Source organism: Dendrobium catenatum, unplaced genomic scaffold (assembly GCF_001605985.2).
Source record: "Dendrobium catenatum unplaced genomic scaffold, ASM160598v2 fragScaff_scaffold_1666, whole genome shotgun sequence".
NCBI lineage: Eukaryota > Viridiplantae > Streptophyta > Magnoliopsida > Asparagales > Orchidaceae > Dendrobium > Dendrobium catenatum.
The window spans coordinates 744,594-765,117 of record NW_021320128.1 but is presented as its reverse complement, the minus strand read 5'-3'; the positions used below and the strand labels follow the sequence as shown (position 1 = coordinate 765,117).

At 38.8% G+C, this 20,524-nt stretch overlaps 1 protein-coding gene across 2 annotated transcripts in view; it reads left to right on the top strand.

The window, feature by feature from the left end:
• The first annotated feature begins 3,897 nt into the window (after window positions 1-3,897).
• Window positions 3,898-20,524, top strand: part of LOC110096187 (E3 ubiquitin protein ligase DRIP2) — a 29,838-nt gene continuing 13,211 nt past the window's right edge. Inside the window, exons 1-3 of one of the 2 annotated variants that reach the window (XM_020821990.2) lie at window positions 3,898-4,208; window positions 7,826-7,925; window positions 13,642-13,969. In XM_020821990.2, coding sequence (XP_020677649.1) covers window positions 4,100-4,208; window positions 7,826-7,925; window positions 13,642-13,969 — 537 coding nt within the window. In that variant the 5' untranslated portion in view covers window positions 3,898-4,099. Of the gene's footprint in view, window positions 4,209-5,135; window positions 5,665-7,825; window positions 7,926-13,641; window positions 13,970-20,524 lie in introns of those variants that run through there. The other variant, XM_020821989.2, reaches the window with a different exon arrangement.

Genomic DNA, 20,524 nt, shown 5'->3' with positions numbered 1-20,524 from the left:
TTTTTCTTTCTTTTTTGGAGCATTTCAAAGTGAAGTGCTGCACTGCTATTTTCAGGAGGTCCCAGTTGTATGATGAGAACAAATTTTTATTTTTTTTTGTGAACGAGAATGTTAAATTGCGTTTGATATCATGATTTTAGGTTTCACATTATTTGATTGTTTCTGAATGTGATTTTGGAAATATGAATGAAATGAGAGATTTATCAGTTTTCATATGGGGGATGCAGCTTTTTTCTATTTATATTATAATAATTATATAGAGATGCAGCTGCACTTTAGATTATTGCTTTTTTATTACCAAAAGTAAAATAAAATTTAGGGTTCTGGATCGTCTAGAGTCGAATCAGAATTCGTCACTCACCTGGTATACAGTGTGGCTTATTTTGATTCGCCTCTGAATGGCTCCGGCTCCGTATCTGCACGGAATAATTTCACTGTTGGTAGAGCATTTGGTGAAAAAGAAGAGCAAATAAAGAGTGCATTGTCCATCACAACTTCCCTACTTTCTGGGCAAGTGGGCCAATGGCTGTTAGCCACGTTGAGCTCAGATTAGGTATCTCTCATACAGAAGCAGGCTATCTTCTGCGACAAATATGCAAATCAATGGGCTTTCTTAAATTCAGTGATCTCATCAGACAATGATTTGCAGCCTTAGGCTGCTTAGCTTTCATATTTTCATTTGAGTTTGAACTGATACTGACCTACATTTCTCAAAAAAGTTGTATGAGTTTTTGGCTGAGCATTTCTATTGATTTAGACCTCATTTGAATCTTTTGAGATTATTTTTTTACTATTTTGTTTTTTTTTTTAGCTGTAATTATACTTTTTATTTAACTACAGTTTTTTTCATTATTATTATTTTTATATTAAGAAGTTGCTTTCTAAGACGACTTTAAAAACCTACATTCTTTATAGTAGATTCACAAAATAGTAAGAAAGTCATTCCAAATAAAATTTAAATTGATCAAAAGTTAATTTTCTAGAATTTAAATGTAAGGTTGTCGTCGTCATCATCATCATTATTACTACTATTATAATTTTAGCATTTGTCTTTTTAGATTGTTATGTGCTGCACTGGAGAAAGATTATAAGAAAATCTAGATAGGTTAACAACATTGTCATCATGCAACAACAACAATAACAACAACAACATCAAATATATGTTCCACTACGTGGGGTCGGCTATATGAATCTTTTTTCTCCATTGTATCATGTTAAAAGTCAAATTCTCGTTTAAATCTAATAAAGAAAGATCATTTCTAATATTTTATAACCATGTCTTTTTAGTTCTATCTTTACCTTTTTTAATATAAGTCAAATCTAATACCTCTACTTTTCTAATTAATCGGGATATTGGAAGGCCAATATTTTATGTAACCAAATCATCTAAGACGACTCTCTCTAATCTTATCTTCCATTGAAGCTACTCCAACCTTTTCACCGGGTCATCATGCATGTTAATAAAAAGTTGTAGTATATTAATGAAGTATGTCAGTATGTTAGCAATGATCATGATCATACAAACAAAACTATGAGTAGATTCATCATGACCAATGCCAATATTTTCCTGTAGATTCATCATTAGCTAGACATGGTGGTGTTCTTGTTGTTATTATATCATATAAAATAAAATCACCATGCATATTTTTAGCTTATTTACAAGTTTGTTTAGTTGGGCATTAAATTGTTAAAGAATTTCTCAAGAATTTTCAAAGAATGTTTCTCAAAGATTAAACAAAAGACATTTTGAAAAGCAAAGCAAATGAAAGTTTTCATCAGACAAAACCTTATGTTATTGGAGCTTCTTTCTAATTGTTTTAACAGAAATATACTCATTATTTTCACAAAAAATTAAGTCTCAGTTTGGAACGGCTTTTTTACTACTTCTTAAAGCAATTTTTTAGTATAAAAATTTTAATTTTTAAACTAAAAAGTTGCTTCAAGAAGCAGAAAGAAAGCCGTCTCAAACGAAGCCTTATGCTTCATTTGGAACAGCTTTTTAATTACTTTTTTAAAACAGCTTTGTAGTACACAAAAATTTGTTCTAAAAAAATGCTTTAAGAAATAGTAAAAAATCCATCCCAAACTTAGCCTTAATTTCATGAAGGGAATTAGGCCTCTTAGGATGCAATAGATCTCACTTCATAAACAAATCTGCAATCCTATGCATTTATGTATCTAATGCCTAATTTTAATTAACTTTTATTTGTATTTATTTAATACTATAATGCTTTAATTGATTAAAATATATAGATAAAAATATATTTTTTATTTTAGAAAAAGTGAATATTAGTATGTATTTTTTATGTAACTTAAAGATTTATAAGTTATATAAAAAACATCAAGATTGTAAATATATATCATTTTTGCATTATATATGTAGACCCCCTCAATTTTTCAAGAGATTATTACATGCGGAGTCCGGATATGGAGAACCATTTGTTTTTGTGACTATGAACAGTAAAAGCGCAGGATACTGTTCATTGTCACAAAATCGAATGATTCTCTGTATCCGCACTTCGTACATAATAATCTCTCCAGTTCTTCTATATATTTCTAATGTAAAATTAAATGAACGTAACATTTCTTGTTTTTTGCTTCACCTCACTTATGTCAAATAATTAAGAGCTTTGAATCCCAACATAAAGGTCATAAGTGAATACACAGATGTGGTAGAGAATTTATGATTAAGGCTTCGTTTGGGACGGCTTTTTTACTGCTTTCTAAAACGGAGTTTTAGTACAAATTTTTTTATTTTTTTATTAAAACTCCGTTTTAGAAAGCAATAAAAAAGCCGTCCCAAACGAAGCCTAAATTACTTAAAATTAACCCATCCTCCATTACTAAGGAGCTAGAAGAAGAGTAAGAGGTTCACATGGAGGCTCTCTCTCTTCCAATTTCAGCAAGGAGCTATGCCATGCTTCCTCCAAAAAGAAATATAGTAAGAGATAAGCCTATTTTATAGCTTATAATTATTTTCTATGTACAAATGATTCTTTGCAACTTTCTATGTTTGGATTGCTGGCTAACACTTTACTATATTATATATATGCTCAAAATTTAATAACATGTTAATTAAAAAATAAATAAATATGACATAAACTTGCAAAACTACATTGATAGTTTCACTCTGCATCCTCTTCTTATCCGTCAGAAAATCCGTCACTAAGTAACCGGCAGAATAATCGCCGGTTATACTGCCGCTTCTACAGCAGGATATAGATCCGCCGGAAATTTGGTCGGTATATCGAGATTTTCCTGTAGTGTCAATCATTGATCATATATTATCAAAAAATTATGAAGTCAAAATCATTGTACTTAGAAGAAGCTCAACATATATATAAGGTGATGAGGTACATGCATATATTAAAAATGTATATGCATCAATTTACTATAGTACGTAGGTAGGTAATTTCCTTTGTAGTATAAAAGAATGGCTATTTATAAAACTTACAAATCTAAAAAATAATAATAAAATCTCAATCTGTGTATTTGATAGTTGTTCTTTTAGGTCGGGTATTATTTTCATAAATATTTAAATTTATATTTTTTTTTTACTAAACTTCTTCCAAGTCTCAATGTAAAAAAAAAAACATAAAAAATTATATAATAAGCACTTCATTTTTTAATTTTTTTTGCTTAAATTCATGCTTTATTATAATAGACAATAATCATGAAGTCAAAGCCGGGCATCTTAGACCCGACCTGAGAACAAACCGCTCCGGTTCAAAAGCTGAACCAGATCAACCGGGCTGCGCGGCGCATGTTAGCTCGACCCATTAGGAACATATGTGAATCCTCGAAGGCACGTTGTTGCTTGCACAGGCACGCTTGAAACCTCCTCGCTCCGTCAATTTCTCTCTCTCTCTCTCTCTCTCTCTCTCTCTCTCTCTCTCTCTCTCCCACGGTCCTTAGCGTTTGAAGCTCTCAGTCCTCGCCGTTTCCTGTATTAATCTCCCTCTTCCAGATCGTCACCGTAATCCTTCTCCTCCAACGTCGTCGTCAATGCCGAGTTCGAATCGCTCGGGATTGTCCTTCGCCTTCACATACAGAGATCAAGCGGCGAAGTAGGCGTCGTGATTGCCGACTTGCCGCTTCGATGCAGGTTGTGAGGATCAAAAGGGAGCTTCTCGCCGCGTGCTTGACGTGCCCCCTCTGCCATAAGCTTCTCCGTGACGCCACCACCATCTCCAAATGTCTCCATACATGTGAGTGACAATCACATTCAGATTTTAAATTATGAATCCAAAGTTTCTTCTGCGATCCATTGTGCTTAATTCCATCTCTTAATATTTGCCCTTTTCGACGTGGATTGCTTGTAGTTTTTGCTTTTGGGCCTTTGACGATCTGAGTTGTTCTGTGCGTTTTTTTTTTTCTTGTTTTGGGGGAATTGGGAGCTTTTTGATGCGCTGATACGTAGCAAAAGATGGATTATTGCTTTTTTTTAGTCGATCAACTGGAAAAATTTGAACTCCCAATCTACTTTTATGTAGATTTTTACACTGATGATTCAACCAAAATAATCCTCTCTACAATCATTATATGCAGTGAAGTAAACCTCAAAAGGATATGTTAGTGGGAAGAAAATTTGTATCATGAGCACTTCCAGGTGCCATATACATATTTATTCAAAATTAAAAATATTTTATAAATATTATACGCTATATATCAAAACTATAAAATAAATTTTAAAGTGTTATATGGTAATCTTTAAAATTATCGTTTGTGATATAATATCTTCTTCTCATGTCAATCTATCTGACATTGCATGATCAACTGTTTATTGAAGAGGATTGAAAGGCAAATCTGGTGAGAACTAACTGCTTAAATTAAGATGAAAATCTTGAGAAATTATTACTCGTGAATTATATAATTGTGAATAATATATGATGGTGTATTTGAGATATAAAAAAAATCATATTTTTTATTCTTTGTGTACTTTATTTTTGAAAATACACAACTAATCTTGAATTTAAGATTTAAAATTAAATTTATTCAAATATATACATATATATACATGCATCTAATAATTTCGCTAATCTTTGGCAAAACTCACAAGCACCAATTTAGACAGCTTAGAACTCAGCTGGCCGGCTGAAAAAACATAACCGGACAGACCTACGGCGCACGTTAGCTCCAGCCTTACCAATAAGGAGGACTATATACTCGAAGTCGATGACACGTTCGCAGTAGCACGGCGAAGACTCCTCGCTTCGTAAAGTTTTCGTTTTTATACTAGCTTTCTCACTCCTCAGCGCCGTTCAATCCGTCGGGCTCGAAGCCCTCAGGCTGTCCGCCGGCTAACCACGTCCGCCTCCCAAATCTCGCCGGAGAAATCGACGTCTTTGCTGGAGTTTATCTTCGTTGGCTCCCCAATCAATCTCTACTCTCAGATCCTCTTCATTGAACCCTCTCTCTGCAACGTCAATGCCGACGTTGAATCTTTCGGGAACCTCCTTGTTGCTGGCATGCGGGGGAGGGCGCTAGCACGTGGGGCCGGCGACGTGGTGGTGAGGAAGGTTGGGATGTCGAGCGCCGGAATGGAGGCCGGGTCGATGCAGGTTGTGAGGGTGAAAAGGGAGGTACTTGCCGCGTGCATGACGTGTCCCCTTTGCCATAAACTCCTTCGTGGCGCCACCACTATCTCAGAGTGTCTCCATACGTGTGAGTTCATATTCTGATTTCAAATTAATCCAGGGTTTCTTGGGCGATTCATTGTGGTCTCGTGTATTATTGACCCTTTTACGACGTGGATTCTTCTTTGCTCTTAGGTTTGGTGATTTGATCTGTTCTGGGTTGTTTCCTGCTGTGAATTTCTTTGTTTAGAGCCATTGAGAGGTTTTTCAGCTTAATACGTTGAAAAAGATGGAATTTTTACGTTTCGATTGTTTTTGTTTTCCCGCGTTGTCATGCTATTGGTGCTGTGGGACGTCGAGGCTGCCCTTTTACAACGTGGCTTGCTCGCAGGTCTTGGTTTTGGAGATCTGAGCTGTTCTGGGTTATTCATGTTGTGAGTTTTTGTTATTTCTGCCATTGGGAAGTTGTTGAAGCTAATACGATGCAAAAGATTGAGTCTTTACGTTAAAATCGTGTAAATTTGTTCTTCTTCGTGCGTTGGGATGCAATTTGTGATGTGATACGCCGAGTAAATTGCATGAATGATCTCGTATTGACAAAAGTGCTTATTTGTTGGTGAGTGTTGGAGCTTTTAGTTATCTGCTCATCCATGTGGACAAATCGACGTGCTGATGCCCAACATGACAATTTTAGTTTTGTTCAATGAGAAATTATATGATGCTAAGTACGTAGTTTAATATATAAATAATGCTAGTTTGTAATTATGGATTTGTTGTGTGTATTTGTGTATTTTTTCCCCAAAAAAAATCGTGTATTTTATTTTTAAGATTAGAAAATGTATATAGTACTTCAAAATAATGATGTATATAATAAATGCACAATTGTGTACTCTACATGTAGGTTATGATATATAATTTGTACCTATTAGTTTTTCCTGATCAAGCTTTTGCTCTCTGTCTATTTTTTGAAAAGAAAGAAAGAGCAGTATATTGCATTGAAAAATTGCAGACTACTCTGTGAGTGATTCGTCATTGTTGAATCAACAAGAATAGTAGAGCTCTGTTTCATTTAACTGAAGTTTCGGCCTAATGAGTCCATTGACCATTGCTGACGTTGATGATTGAGCTGAAATCCTTGCTACCCTATTACAGTGAAGCTGGAGGAATAACTCAATATATATGCTGTTGCATGGCCACTCTTGCGTGATTGACTTCTAATGTGTTGTTTGGTTCATTGCTATTTAGTTGGCAGTGATATCGCTTAATCGGTTGAATGTTATCTTATTTTAAAATTATAATGCTATTTAGAAAATTTAATTGTAATTATATTTATTTTTTGTTTTCATTTTTTTAAGTTTTCATATAGTTTGACATTTATGTATGGAGTGATTTGATCATAGCATCAAAATAGGAGTTAGAGTCTATTTGGAGCAGTTGCGGTTATTTGTAAAAATAGTTTTAGAGTTATTATGAGGAAGTCAGATTTTTTTAAAGCTATTATGGGCTTTATATATATTTTTTTCTTTTTAGAAAAGTCAGACATTGATCTTTTTATAACTACCAAATTTTAGAACTATTCATTAAAAAAAAAAATCTTAAAAGTAGCAAGAAAGTAGCGGCTAAATATCAGTGTGGTAGTGGTCTAAAAAGGGAGAAATTATTTTGCGTGGAGTCCAGACAAGAAGAGTCGTTCAGACATGTGAGTGTACACACTATGTACACATTTGTACACAGTATATATCACATTAGTGTACACACCGTGTGTACATAGTGTGTACACTTACAGTCCGGACGGTTCTTTCCATCCGAACTCTGCATAGAATAATTTCTCCTAAAAAGAAAAGTGAAAAAGCTTCCCCAGACAAATCCTTAAAAATGTCATTTATGGAAGTATTATTTATAATACTAATAAACCAAACAACTGTTATCTTCTAAGTTCTAATAACTTGATATTACATAGGTGATATCAGTGAGTCAAACATGCCCTTTAAGTTTCTTAATTTTTTTTCAGCAGGTCTTCATTCTTGCGTCTGAACTGCTAAAATATTGATTAACTCATTATAAATGATTTCACTTAATATCCTACTTTGATTTGTTGTTTTCTTGCTGACATTCAGCAATATTTATTGCTTAGTTACATTATTGGAGATTTCCTCTAATGCCTTGGTTAGGGAGAAGTGAAGCCTATTGACCTACTGACAATAGTTTATTGAGTTTGATTAATAAAATTTGTTTTTCCTTCAAATCAGTTTGCAGGCAATGTATTTTTGAGAAACTAAATGATGAAGAGGCAGAATGCTGTCCTATATGTCAGATTGATCTAGGTTGTGTTCCAGAAGAGAAGCTAAGGTAACTGAAAAATAAATGACTATAGTTACTTATTTTTGTGTTTTGTTTGGTAATCTATCTCTTTAGTCTATATTACTTTTCTCTGTTGCAAACACGTCTCTTCGAGGACAGCTTTCCTTTCAAATACACTGACAAATTTAGCATGTTGTTCTTCTTGATTTATGCGGTATCATGATGATTCTGTTTACATTGTTACTATATAAATTACTTATATTGATGTTAGTACAAGATAGCTGATATAGATTCAAACATATCCGCACTTGTTTTCACATTAATAGTTTGTGATATGTTTTCTTATCTGTTTGTTGATTTTATTTTTTTCAATGTACATGCTTCCTTAAGTGCTTCATATTAAAACAAGATGAAGATACCATGGATACTTCTAAATTACCTCAGTAAAAGTGATAGGAAATACTTGAGTTCGCAACAAATCCTATCGGAAATACTTGAGTTCACAAGCAACCCTAGCAATAATTTGTGAAAACACCGAGAAAATTGCAAGAAAACCGAGGAAAGACAATCCAAACAATAGAGAATTTTATAGAACTCAAATCAAAGAAAACACCAAGCAAAGATACAATTGATCCTCAATTCGAGAGGAGGATCATTCTCTCCCAAGATGTATAGATGAAATCTAGAGCCCAAAGACACCAAGAAGACTTCACAAGAACACAATTATCATCATATCCCTAACCCTAATTTTCCTCATACTTAAGACATGAAATTAGAAAACAAAAGCAAAAGACTAATTTGCCCATGCCGCTCCCCTTGGCTCCAATTTTAAAATTTGAATTTCAAGTGGACCCCACCCTTCTCTCTTTCCCTGTTGCCGCCACCCCCCTCCTTGAATAAACCTGGATCGGCCCCTTAGAAGGGGCCGGCATGACCGGTCCAGTAAGGACCGGTCTAACCAAAAGCTTTCTGCATTTCCTGTATTATCAATTTACCACAGTTCATAATAATGTTTAGTAAAGACAAGGTTCAATGGCTAAAAGTCGAAGCCATACAACTTCTAATTCATAATATCATACTTAAGGAAGGAAAGCTGGAAAACCAAAAATTATATTCATTCATCTCTAATTCTATTTGCTGTTGCTTTTGTTGAAAGTTTCTTGAGATTTGAAGATTATTGCCAAGGTTCATTTATAATTTACTTGAGACACTGTCAAGCTCATGTGCCATTTAGAAGCCCAGTGCTATGTCCTTAACACTGTCAAGCTCATGTGCCACCAAAATATACCATATTTATAAAGCTGCTAGCAAATTCATATCTTTGCACATGTCACGATCAAACTCTTGGGAATTTGATGATAGCAAAATATATTGGGGTTTTGTTTTAAATTTTGAAAAATGTTGTAGGACTGTGCTAGATTGTAATTAGTGTATGGGCTGAGCGTGCAACATTTTTTTTTCTTTCTCAGCCAGCACAACCCATCTAATCCATTCCATATCTACAACTAGGGGTGTAAGAGCCAAGACGGCTCAAGCTTGACTTGTTAACGAGTGCACGAGTCAAGCTTATCGAGCAACAAGTTCGAGTTCGAGCTTAGACTAGTTCGGCTCGAAAGCTCGTTAAGCCACTTGATTAATTTAAAATATATTTAAAAAATAATTTAAATTAGCATATTATAATATATTTTATTATTTTTAAATTAATTCTATATCAAAAATAAAAATTTTAATTTAGAACTAAAAAATCAACACCAACAATTGAGTCAAGTTGAGATTTTCAAATGAGCTCGAGGATTGAGCTTAGCTCAACAACAACAGCATCAAGCCTTTATCCCACTATGTGGGGTCGGCTACTTGAATCCTTTTCCTCTATTATGCAATATTAAAAATTTAAAAGTTAAATTCTCCTTTAAATTGATAGGAAATACTTGAGTTCGCAAGTAACCTAACCAAAATCAGTTAGCAAACAGCAACTGGACTGCTGTCCACAGCAGGAAAACACAGCAAAACTGCTGTTTACAACAGTTTAACAGCAGAATTTCGAAGAAATCTGAAAGAAAACTCAAAGCAATACTTGTATTTCACTAGTAGACGGATAAAATAGCAAGATACACTTGATCCTCAATTCGAGAGGAGGATCGATCTCTCCCAAATCTCTAGACGCCGCTAGAGCCCAAAGAAAACCTAAATCTAAGAGATCTCAAATTTCAGCCAAATTCAAGATACCCAAACCCTAGGAAAATCAACTATTTAATGCATACAAATCAAAAGGAAATCCCTAAACAGTCTCTACATTCAAATTTCCCTCTCAAAACTCCAAAAAAAACTTCCTAAAATGCTCTAATGGGGTGGACGGACCGCTCGATCTCTGCAGGAGGTGGAGATCCCGCCGTCTTTGCGAATAGCTAGTCCCGTGCGGACCGGCTCGACCGGCCTAACAATACTCCCCTCCCAAAGATCCACCTTGTCCGCAAGGTGGAAAGACGACACCCTCCATTCCTTCTTCATCACAAACAATAAGAACCTGAAGAGTTGGTCCTTACACCTGTGCCCCGGCATATACCTCTCGTCACATCTGAAATAAAGCCCCTTCACCCTCTTCTCCTGTAATTCTGTCTCTGTGAGCTTCTTGAAGTTGTCCCCAGGTCTTCCTCATGTGGTCTTTTCCTTCGAAGTCCCTCGAAGAGTATCCGGTGTTGGCTCCTTGGATTTCAATAAAGTGGTGGTCATCCTGTACGAGCCTCCTGAGCTGCCGCCTCCCGTCTCTCCCTCTAGGTGTCTCTGATCTTCTACCAATTGAGCTAGCTCCATAGCCTCTCCCAAGTCACGAGGCCTCATTACTCTAACCACTGCTCGGATCTCTGGTCTCAATCCCTTCATGAGGTTTCCCTCTAGCACTGTCTCATAAAGGTGGTCCAATCGGCTACCAAGGTACTCGAATCTCTCCTGGTATTCCGTCACTGAACCCTCCTGTGTCAAGGCAAAGAACTGCTCGTAGAAGTCTCCTCCTCTGCCAGTTCGGAAACGCTCTACCAAGCAATCCTTGAACTCTCTCCAACTTCGTATGAGTCGTTGCATGTCCCTCCACTGATACCAAGACAGAGCCTTCCCTTCTAAACATAGGCCTGCCGCCGTCAATCTCTCCTTCTCTGTCAGCCCATTGACGGCGAAATATCTTTCTACCTTGTAGATCCACCCGTGTGCATCCTCCCCCTCAAAGATTGGCATCTTCAGTTTCCTCACCCTTGGGTCACACCCGTTTCCCCTAAATCCTCCATAACCTCTCATTCCTCGAAGCGGAGATGCTCCCCAATTGTCATGATCTTCCTTCTGGCGATCATACCCAAACCATTCATCAAAATCCCCTCTTCTTCTTTCAAAATCAGCACAACGGTGATCGAAATCATCTCCTCGCCTTACAAATTCAACACCTCTTCTTGCATAGCCAATGCTCATCTCCTCTCTAGAAAGTTGTTCTAGATGCGGCATTCCGTCTTCTCCCTCCAGGATCTCCACTTCTGGCTTTTTCCTTCCCCTAGGCGTGTTAGGGTTCTCATCTCTTCCATGGCCTCTTGTAGTTTCCTTTGCTTCTGATATCACCGGTTTGGTTTTATCTTCAAGCAATTTCTTCAATAAGTCTTCAATTACGGCAAATTTTTCCTCCATCTTTTCATTGACGGATGCAATCTGACTTTGAAAATAAGTCAGGTTTTCCTCAAAACCCAAGTTCTCCCTCCAAAATTTCCACTTTTCTTCTGGCCATTGGTTCCCCTTCGATCGATGTGCTCTGATACCAATTTGATAGGAAATACTTGAGTTCGCAAGTAACCTAACCAAAATCGGTGAGCAAACAGCGACTGGACTGCTGTCCACAGCAGGAAAACACAGCAAAACTGCTGTTTAACAGCAGAATTTCGAAGAAATCTGAAAGAAAACTCAAAGCAATACTTGTATTTCACTAGTAGACGGATAAAATAGCAAGATACACTTGATCCTCAATTTGAGAGGAGGATCTAATCTTATCTTCCATTGGAGCTACTCCAATCTTTTCACGTATATGCAACATTTGATATCTTTTCTTGTATTTTTTGATTCCACCATCAACTATTTTTATTATTAGGAGCTTATCTCTTTGATACTCCAAGGATATTTTTTGCAACATTTTTAATATCACATTCTGCTTGTTTCCACACAACATTAACTTTCTCATAAACAGACAAAATCTTAAGATTAATATCCTACTCTCAAAATTTTTTTTGTTAATATTCTTTAAAAGCACTCATCTAATTATAAAACAATATTTTATTTTATTTTATTTTTTTCCTTCATCTTAAAGTCCAAAACTAATAATCGATGTTGTGTACATAAACTTTCACTCGGAATAACTTTATAATATTTGTAATCTAAACGATCTATTTTTTTTATAAGAAAATAATCATTCTGAGTTTTACTATATTCATTCTTGTTAGCAATTATAAAATCATAAGCCAAAGAAAAATTTAATATGGTCTTACCACCTTCATTAGTTGCTCCAAATCCATAGCCACCATGAATGTTTTAAAATTATCTATCTCTTTACCAATATGTCCATTTAAATCACCTCAAATAAAAAAAAATTTCTTTAAGATGTATCTTTATATTAATTATTCTAAGTCATTCTAAAATTTTAATTTTGTCTATTTGAGAAGCATAAATACTTATAATATTAATAATTTTAGCATCAACAACTATCTTTATAACTATAATTCCATCTCAAACTTAATTAATTTTTATAACATTATATTTTAAACTCTTATCTATAATCACACCAACACCATTTTTAATACGACTATTACCATATACTATAGTTTAAATCCTAAATTATCAATCTCCTTGGCATTCTCTCCAACACATTTAGTTTCATGAATGCATAGAATATTTATCTTCCTATGAATTATAATATCTATTAATTCCATTAATTTGCATGTAAGGGAACATATATTCCAAGTTCATATCATAATTTTAGTTTCATGGACTAGCTTCTTTTCTTACAATCATCCATGATGTGGGAACATTTTCCTATTTAACACTGCACCTGGGTGTCGGTGTAGTGGCCCTTGCACACTTGTCGTTGTATTCAGGTCATACAGTGTGTCTCTTTCAGGAAACATCCTAGCATTAACATAATGAGGTTGACATTTTTAGTATGATATAGAGGCTAACATTTTTAGTTTCTAAGAGCATATCTTGACATGACATAACCATGGTGTTGTGAGAGATTCCTCTATTTTTTGTGTCCTAAAGAGAATTTGATGCGGTTAATTATTTTTCTCAGAAATATTTTGTAAAAACAACCGAAATTCTAAATATTGTTATCGTTTTAAACACTTTACACCCAAGCTTTTCAAGTGAGTTATGCTATATTCTGAAAATAAATGTAATACGTGTTGATGTTCATTGGAAACCTTTTGACTTTTGTTTCTTTAGCTACTGTTTTTTCGGTCTTCACTTTTTATTCACCCAAGATTGTAGTTAAACAGTTGCATTCAGTGTAGCTAAGCTTGTACTGTGTTATATAAAAGATTGTTTAATGATTTTTTTATCTGCCATCTTCAAGAGATATATCCTTTTTCTCTTTTTCATTGAACAATTTTTCCTAAAAACTACACTTGTATTTCTTATTGCAGTGTAATCAATGTTAAAATTTTCATTGCGTGGTTCTTAATGCATGCTGCATTCTGTGTTTGTCAAAGCTAGCCTTTGCCTAAAACTGCATTTAATCCAGGCCTGATCATAATCTTGAAGATGTGAGAGCTAAGATCTTCCCCTACAAAAGGAAAAAGGTTAATAGTCCTGAAGTTGTCCCATCCATTACATTGCCGGTTAGAAGAAAGGAACGGTCACTATCTTCATTAGTGGTCAATACCCCTAGAATGGGAGCACAGACAAGCTTGACAGGGAGAAGAACAAAAGCAGTAACTAGAAGGGCATCCGCATTACGTGGAGTAAGTCCAGTTATTGATGATTCTAAAAAGAAAGAATGTTATAATGATGATCTTGCAGATTCCAGCTCAACAGAGACTCTGAGCAAATTGGCTCACAGTAGAAGGCAGGTAAATTATTTGCTTAGTTTCTATTTTGAATTGGAGTTTATTTCTTGATGGTTGCTGTTATGCCGGTTCACAAAGAATCGGCCCAGCCGGTCAACAGACCGGCTCAAATCCAGTATAGGAGGCGGAACAAAGCCGCCTCCTTTGGCTTTTCCGCCAAAACCTGATGGGGCCCGCCCCATCTAATTATTTTTAAAAATTGAATTGAGGGGGAGGGGCTTGGGTTTAGGAGGAAAATTGTATTAGGAAGGTTTGAGTATTAAAGTGCATGAGGGAATTATGGATGTTTATGTTTTGTTTGATTGAGAATTAGGGTTTCTTGGTGTTTGGACTCTAGACTCTCTTGTCTAGACATTTTGGAGAGACGATCCTCCTCTCGAATTGAGGATCACTTGTATCTTGCTTTCGTATTGTTTTTGCTTTGCTTCCCTTATAGCAATCTATCATTTTGGGGCTGATTTAGCCCAAATTTTGCTCTTTTCTCCAATTAGTGATAGGTTTGCTTGCGAACTCAAGTATTTCCTATCAAATTGGTATCAGAGCAAGTCTCGGGACCGGTGGAGGGCTGATTTCAATGAATTCCAGAAGCTTTTCTTCTCTCCAAATAGGAAGAAGTTGATGATTTTTATTCCAAAATCTTTTTTTTTTAATCTACAAACGCCGGAGTGTGATGGCGGCAAAAAAGGTGGATGCCTTGGAAGAAAGACTTGAAGGGGAGATGAATCAAATCAAAACGACAGTGGAGGAAAGGATCTCTTCCATGGAGGGACAAGTCGCCGACCTCCGAGATATGATGAAGAAAATGCTAGAGATTCAAAATCAAACAGCGGCTTCAGTGGCAAAAGGGATGGAAGGAAAGAGTAAGAATTCTGAAATCCGTAAGGAGGAAGATTAGGTGGAGATCGTGGAAGGAGAAGGAAGAAGACCCCATCTGGAGCCTTTCCAGAGGGAAGAAAGAGGAGGATATAAGGAATGCCAGGAGGGATGCTACGACCGCCGAGGTGCTGATTTTGAAGAAAGAAAGGGGGATTTTGAAGGAGGTTGGGGCTATGGTATAACAAGGGAAGATCGGGAAACCTGGGGCGCACCCATCACTTGGGAGATGGAAAACTATGGAAGGATCAGGGGAAACGGTGGCGACCAGAAGGTGAGGAAGTTGAAGATGCTCATATTTGAAGGAGAAGACGCGTATGGGTGGATTTACAAGGTAGAGCAGTACTTTGTCGTCAATGGGTTGACGGAGAAGGAGAAGCTGACAGCAGCGGAATTGTGCTTGGAGGGGAACACCCTGTCGTGGTTTCAGTGGAAAGATCAGAGGAGGCCGATCAGGAATTGGAGGGAATTCAAAGACTGCGTAATAGAGTGTTTTCAAACCGATCGGTGAGGAGACTTCTATGAGCAGTTCTTTGCTCTGACACAGGAGGGATCAATAGCAGATTATCGGGAGCAGTTTGAGCACCTAGCCAGCAGGGTGGAGCGACTCTCAGATACAGTCATGGAGGGAAATTTTATGAAAGGGTTGAAGGAGGAGAAGGTTTGATGCCCCGTGACTTGGGGGAGGCCATGAAGTTAGCTCAATTGGTGGAAAATCAAAGGAATTTGGAGAAGGGAGCCAGGAGTAGCAGCACCGGGGGCACTTACAGGATGACGATCACTCATCTAGCACCTAAAGGTCCTGCAACAGGAAGAAGCCGAGAGACCACCAAGGAAAAGATAGGAGGAGGGAGCGGGGGAAATTTCAAGTGGCTGACGGAGAAAGAGATGCAGGAGAAGAGGGCTAAGGGGTTGTGCTTCATATGCAATGAAAAGTACATGCCAGGGCATCGGTGCAAGGACCGAACTCTTCAGGTTCTCACCGTCTGTGATGACGAGGTAACTGAGGGAGGTGAGGAGGAGATAAAAGAGGAGATGGATGAGAAGCTACACTTGGATCTAGCTGAGGTTTCCCTGAACTTGGTGGTAGGGTTCACTACGAATCACACCATAAAGGTGAAGGGAGAGATAGAGGATAGGGAATTGGTGGTGTTGATTGATAGTGGAGCTACTCACAATTTCATTTCCACCCAGGTCGTCGATCAACTGGGAGTGAGATTGGTGGATACCGGCTGTTACGGGGTGATGATGGGTACAAGAAATGTGGAGAAAGGTCAGGGGATTTGCAGAGGAGTGCGACTGATAATCCAGGGATACAGGTGAGGGAAGACTTTCTTCCGCTAGAGTTGGGGAGTACAGAGGTCATCCTGGGGATGAAATGGCTGCAAACTTTGGGGGACACCAAAGTGAATTGGGGAGTACTCACGATGGAGTTGACGGTGGATGGGAGGAAGGTAGTGATTAAGGGAGATGCGAGGCTTTCCAAATCCCTGGTTTCTCTTAAAACGATGGTGAGGGATATTCGTGATGGGTGGAGGGTATCTAGTGGAGCTTAGGGGTGTCAATTCCGGTCAACGGGTCGGGTTAGGGTCGAACCCGGAACTAACCCGGCACTATTTAGGTCAACCCGAACCCGACCCATTTTTAAAACGGGTCAGGTTTCTGGACCCAAACCCGACCCGATTCTGGTCCGGGTCAACCCAATCCGACACGAATGACCCGAAGTTTACCTAAAATTGCTAGTTTTTCGGGTCAAAATTGGGTCAATCTTCGATTTTCGGGTCAAAATCGGGTCAATCTCGGGTTTCCGGGTCAAATAGGAGTTTTCGTGTCAATTTCGGGTCATTTTCGTATCAATTTCGGGTTGTTGGGTCAACCCGACCCGATTTTTAAAAATGGGTTGATTTGTTGAACCCGACCCGTTTCGGGTTCAGGTTGACCCTAACCCAGATTTTTCCAGGTCGGGTTTGGGTCGTGTTTCGGGTCGTGTCAAATATTGACACCCCTAGTTGAGCTGCACAGTTTGGAGGGAGAGAGTTTGGAGAAGGGAGGAGACATACCCCACTCTATTCAGTCGTTGATTCAGTAATTCCAAGAGGTGTTTCAGCCACCTTAGGGATTGCCACCGCGGATGGAGTAGGCCATGCCATAGTGTTGAAGGAGAGAGTGTCGTCCATCAGTGTACGGCCTTACCGCTACCCTCAGTTCTAGAATGATGAAATAGAAAGGTTGATCAGAGAGATGTTAGAGGCAGAAATCATCAGACCCAACATCAGTCCCTTCTTTAGTCCAGTTCTATTGATGAAAAAGAAGGATGACAGTTGGCGTTTTTGCATGGACTACCGAGCACTCAACAAGGAAACTGTTCCTGATAAGTTCCCTATCCTAGTTATTGACGATCTGCTAGATGAATTGAGTGGAACAGTGATCTTCAGCAAGATAGATTTGAAATCAAGTTACCATCAGATTCAGATGAAGAAGGAGGATGTACCCAAGATGACCTTTAGAACTCATGAGGGACATTATGAGTTATTGGTTATGCCTTTTGGCCTCATCAATTCCCTCGCTACTTTTCAGGCCCTTATGATAAGGTTTTCAAACCTTATCTCAGACGGTTTGTACTGGTATTTTTTGACGACATCCTGATCTACAGCAGGTCAGAGGAGGAGCACTGGGAGCATTTGAAAAGGGTGCTAGAGGTACTGCAGGAGCACCAACTGAGGGCCAACTTGAAGAAATGCTGCTTCGCACAAGTCAGTGTAGAGTACTTGGGTCATGTTGTGTCAAAAGAGGGGGTGGCAGCAGATCAGTCCAAAATTGAGGCAATGCTAAGGTGGTCAGTGCCGAAGAATCTGAAGGAGCTGAGGGTATTCTTAGGGCTGACAGGTTACTACAGAAGGTTCGTAAAGGGGTACAACAACATAGCATGACCACTCACTGAGCATTTAAAGAAGGACGGGTTCCTATGGGGGGAGGCGGCTACAGCAGCATTTGAGAGCCTGAAGAAGGCAATGACGACGGTCCCGGTCCTAGCCTTGCCATATTTCACTCAGACCTTCTTCGTGGAGATGGATGCATCAGGATACGGGCTTGGTACAGTGCTGATGCAGAATTGTAGGCACATTGCCTATTTCAGCCAGGTTTTGACTGCTAAAGCCAGGCTGAAGTCAGTTTATGAGAGAGAATTAATGGCCATCGTTCTGGCCATTCAGAAGTGGCAACCCTACCTACTTGGGAGACATTTCGTTGTCAGGACAGATCAGCGGAGTTTGAAATATCTGCTGGAACAATGGATGGTGATAGAGGAGCATCAAAGATGGTTGTCCAAGTTGCTAAGGTACGACTTTGAGATTCAGTATAGGCCATGGGTGAAAAACGAGGCGGAAGATGCTTTGTCCAGATGTATGGGGGAGCTGCAGACAGTGGCACTATCAGTTCCTTTGATGCTTGACTGGGTGGCCATCAGAGAAGAAAGTGCTATAGATGAAGATTTAGGAAGGATCAGGTCGGATTTACTGAAAGAGGAGGGCAACCACCCAGGGTACTCATTGGAGGGAGACATACTGCTGTATCAAGGGAGATTTGTGATGCTCAGGACCTCGATCCACATCCCAAACTTACTCCAGGAGTTTCATGGAAGCGCTGTGGGGGGCCATTCAGGCGTACAGAAGACCTATAGGAGGCTAGCTGCATAATTGTACTGGAAGGGGATGCGTAAAAATGTAGAGGACATGGTAGCCAGGTGTAAGATCTGCCAAAGGAATAAGTACATGGCTATGTCACAAGGAGTAGGGCTGCAAACGAACCGAGCCGAGTCAAGTATGTGAGTGTTCATGTTTGTGTTCATTTAATGTCAGGTTGTTCAAGTTTGGTTCATGTTTGTTCGAGCTTTATTGTTTGTGTTCATATTTGGTTCATTTAAATTAATGAGTGTTTATGTTCGGTTCATGTTCATTCGTTTGTTTGTTTGTTTAGTTAATTAAACGATCACGAACGAGCTTTAATCGAACCGAACAACGAGTAGCTCGTCGAATGTTTGGTTCGCTTGCAGCCCTAACCAGGAGGATTACTATAGACGTTAGCTCTATCGGGAAGAGAGTGGGAGGAGATCTCTATGGACTTTATAGATGGGTTGCCCCGTTCAGAGGGATTCACGGTGATTTTGGTGGTGGTGGACAGGTTGAGCAAGTATGCTCATTTCATTCCCCTCTGACACCCCTACACAGCAGTGACAGTGGCTTCAGCTTTCATCAGGGAGGTGGTCAGGTTACATGGAGTACTCGAGGCGATCGTATCAGACAGAGACAAGGTATTCCTAAGCCACTTTTGGAGAGAGTTGTTCCGATTGCAGGGGACAGTTCTGAAGAGGAGTACAGCTTACCATCCACAGACGGATGGTCAAATGGAAGTAGTCAACAAGAACTTGGAGACGTACCTGAGATGCTTTGTGTTAGAGACACCCAAGCTGTGGGCTAAGTGTCTATCATGGGCAGAGTATTGGTACAACACATCTTTTCATTCTGCTTCACAGATGACCCCATTCAAGGTGTTGTACGGACGAGATTCCCCACACTTGGTGCACTTTGGGAGTAGCAGCACTCCCGTGTCTTCAGTAGAGGAATACTTGGAGGAGAGGGATCGAGTGCTAGAGGAGTTGAAGAGGCATTTATTGAGAGCTCAGCAAATTATGAAGAAACAAGCGGATGGACATAGGAAGGACATCCAGTTCGAAGTGGGGGAGGTGTTTCTGAAACTCCGACCATATAGGCAGAAGACAGTTGCCAATAGGCGGAATGAAAAGCTGGCTCCAAGGTACCATGGGCCTTATGAAGTGCTGGAGAAAATTGGGAAAGTGGCATATCGACTGAAATTACCACCATCGGCACTGATACACCCGATTTTTCATGTATCACAGTTGAGGAGGGCCATTGGTGACTATACTGCCAACACCGAGCTACCTGCGACACTATGAGGATTTAAAGGTGGTTCTGGAACCCTTAGAGCTGATGGGAGACCGCCAGAAGGAAGACGGAACTAAGGAAGTGTTGATCCAGTGGAAGAACCTATCTGACTACGAGGCCATGTGGGAGCCATACGAGAGGACGAAACAGTAGTTCCCATATTTTCACCTTGAGGATAAGGTGATTCTTTGGAAGGGCGGTATTGTTACGCCGGTTCACAAAGAACCGGCCCAGCCGGTCAACAGACCAGCTCAAATCTAGTAGAGGAGGCGGAACAAAGCTGCCTCCTTTGGCTGTTCCGCCAAAACCTGATGGGGCCCGCCCCATCTAATTATTTTTAAAAATTGAATAGAGGGGGAGGGGCTTGGATTTAGGAGGGAAATTGTATTAGGAAGGTTTGGGTATTAAAGCGCAGGAGGGAATTAGGGATGTTTTTTTTATTTTTATTTTTTTATTTTTTTTTAGGGAATTAGGGATGTTTATGTTTTGTTTGATTGAGAATTAGGGTTTCTTGGTGTTTGGGCTCTAGACTCTCTTGTTTAGAGATTTTGGAGAGACGATCCTCCTCTCGAATTGAGGATCACTTGTATCTTGCTTTCGTATTGTTTTTGTTTTGCTTCCCTTATTGCAATCTATCGTTTTGGGGCTGATTTCGCCCATATTTTGCTCTTTTCTCGCTGTTTTTCTCCTATTAGTGATAGGTTTGCTTGCGAACTCAAGTATT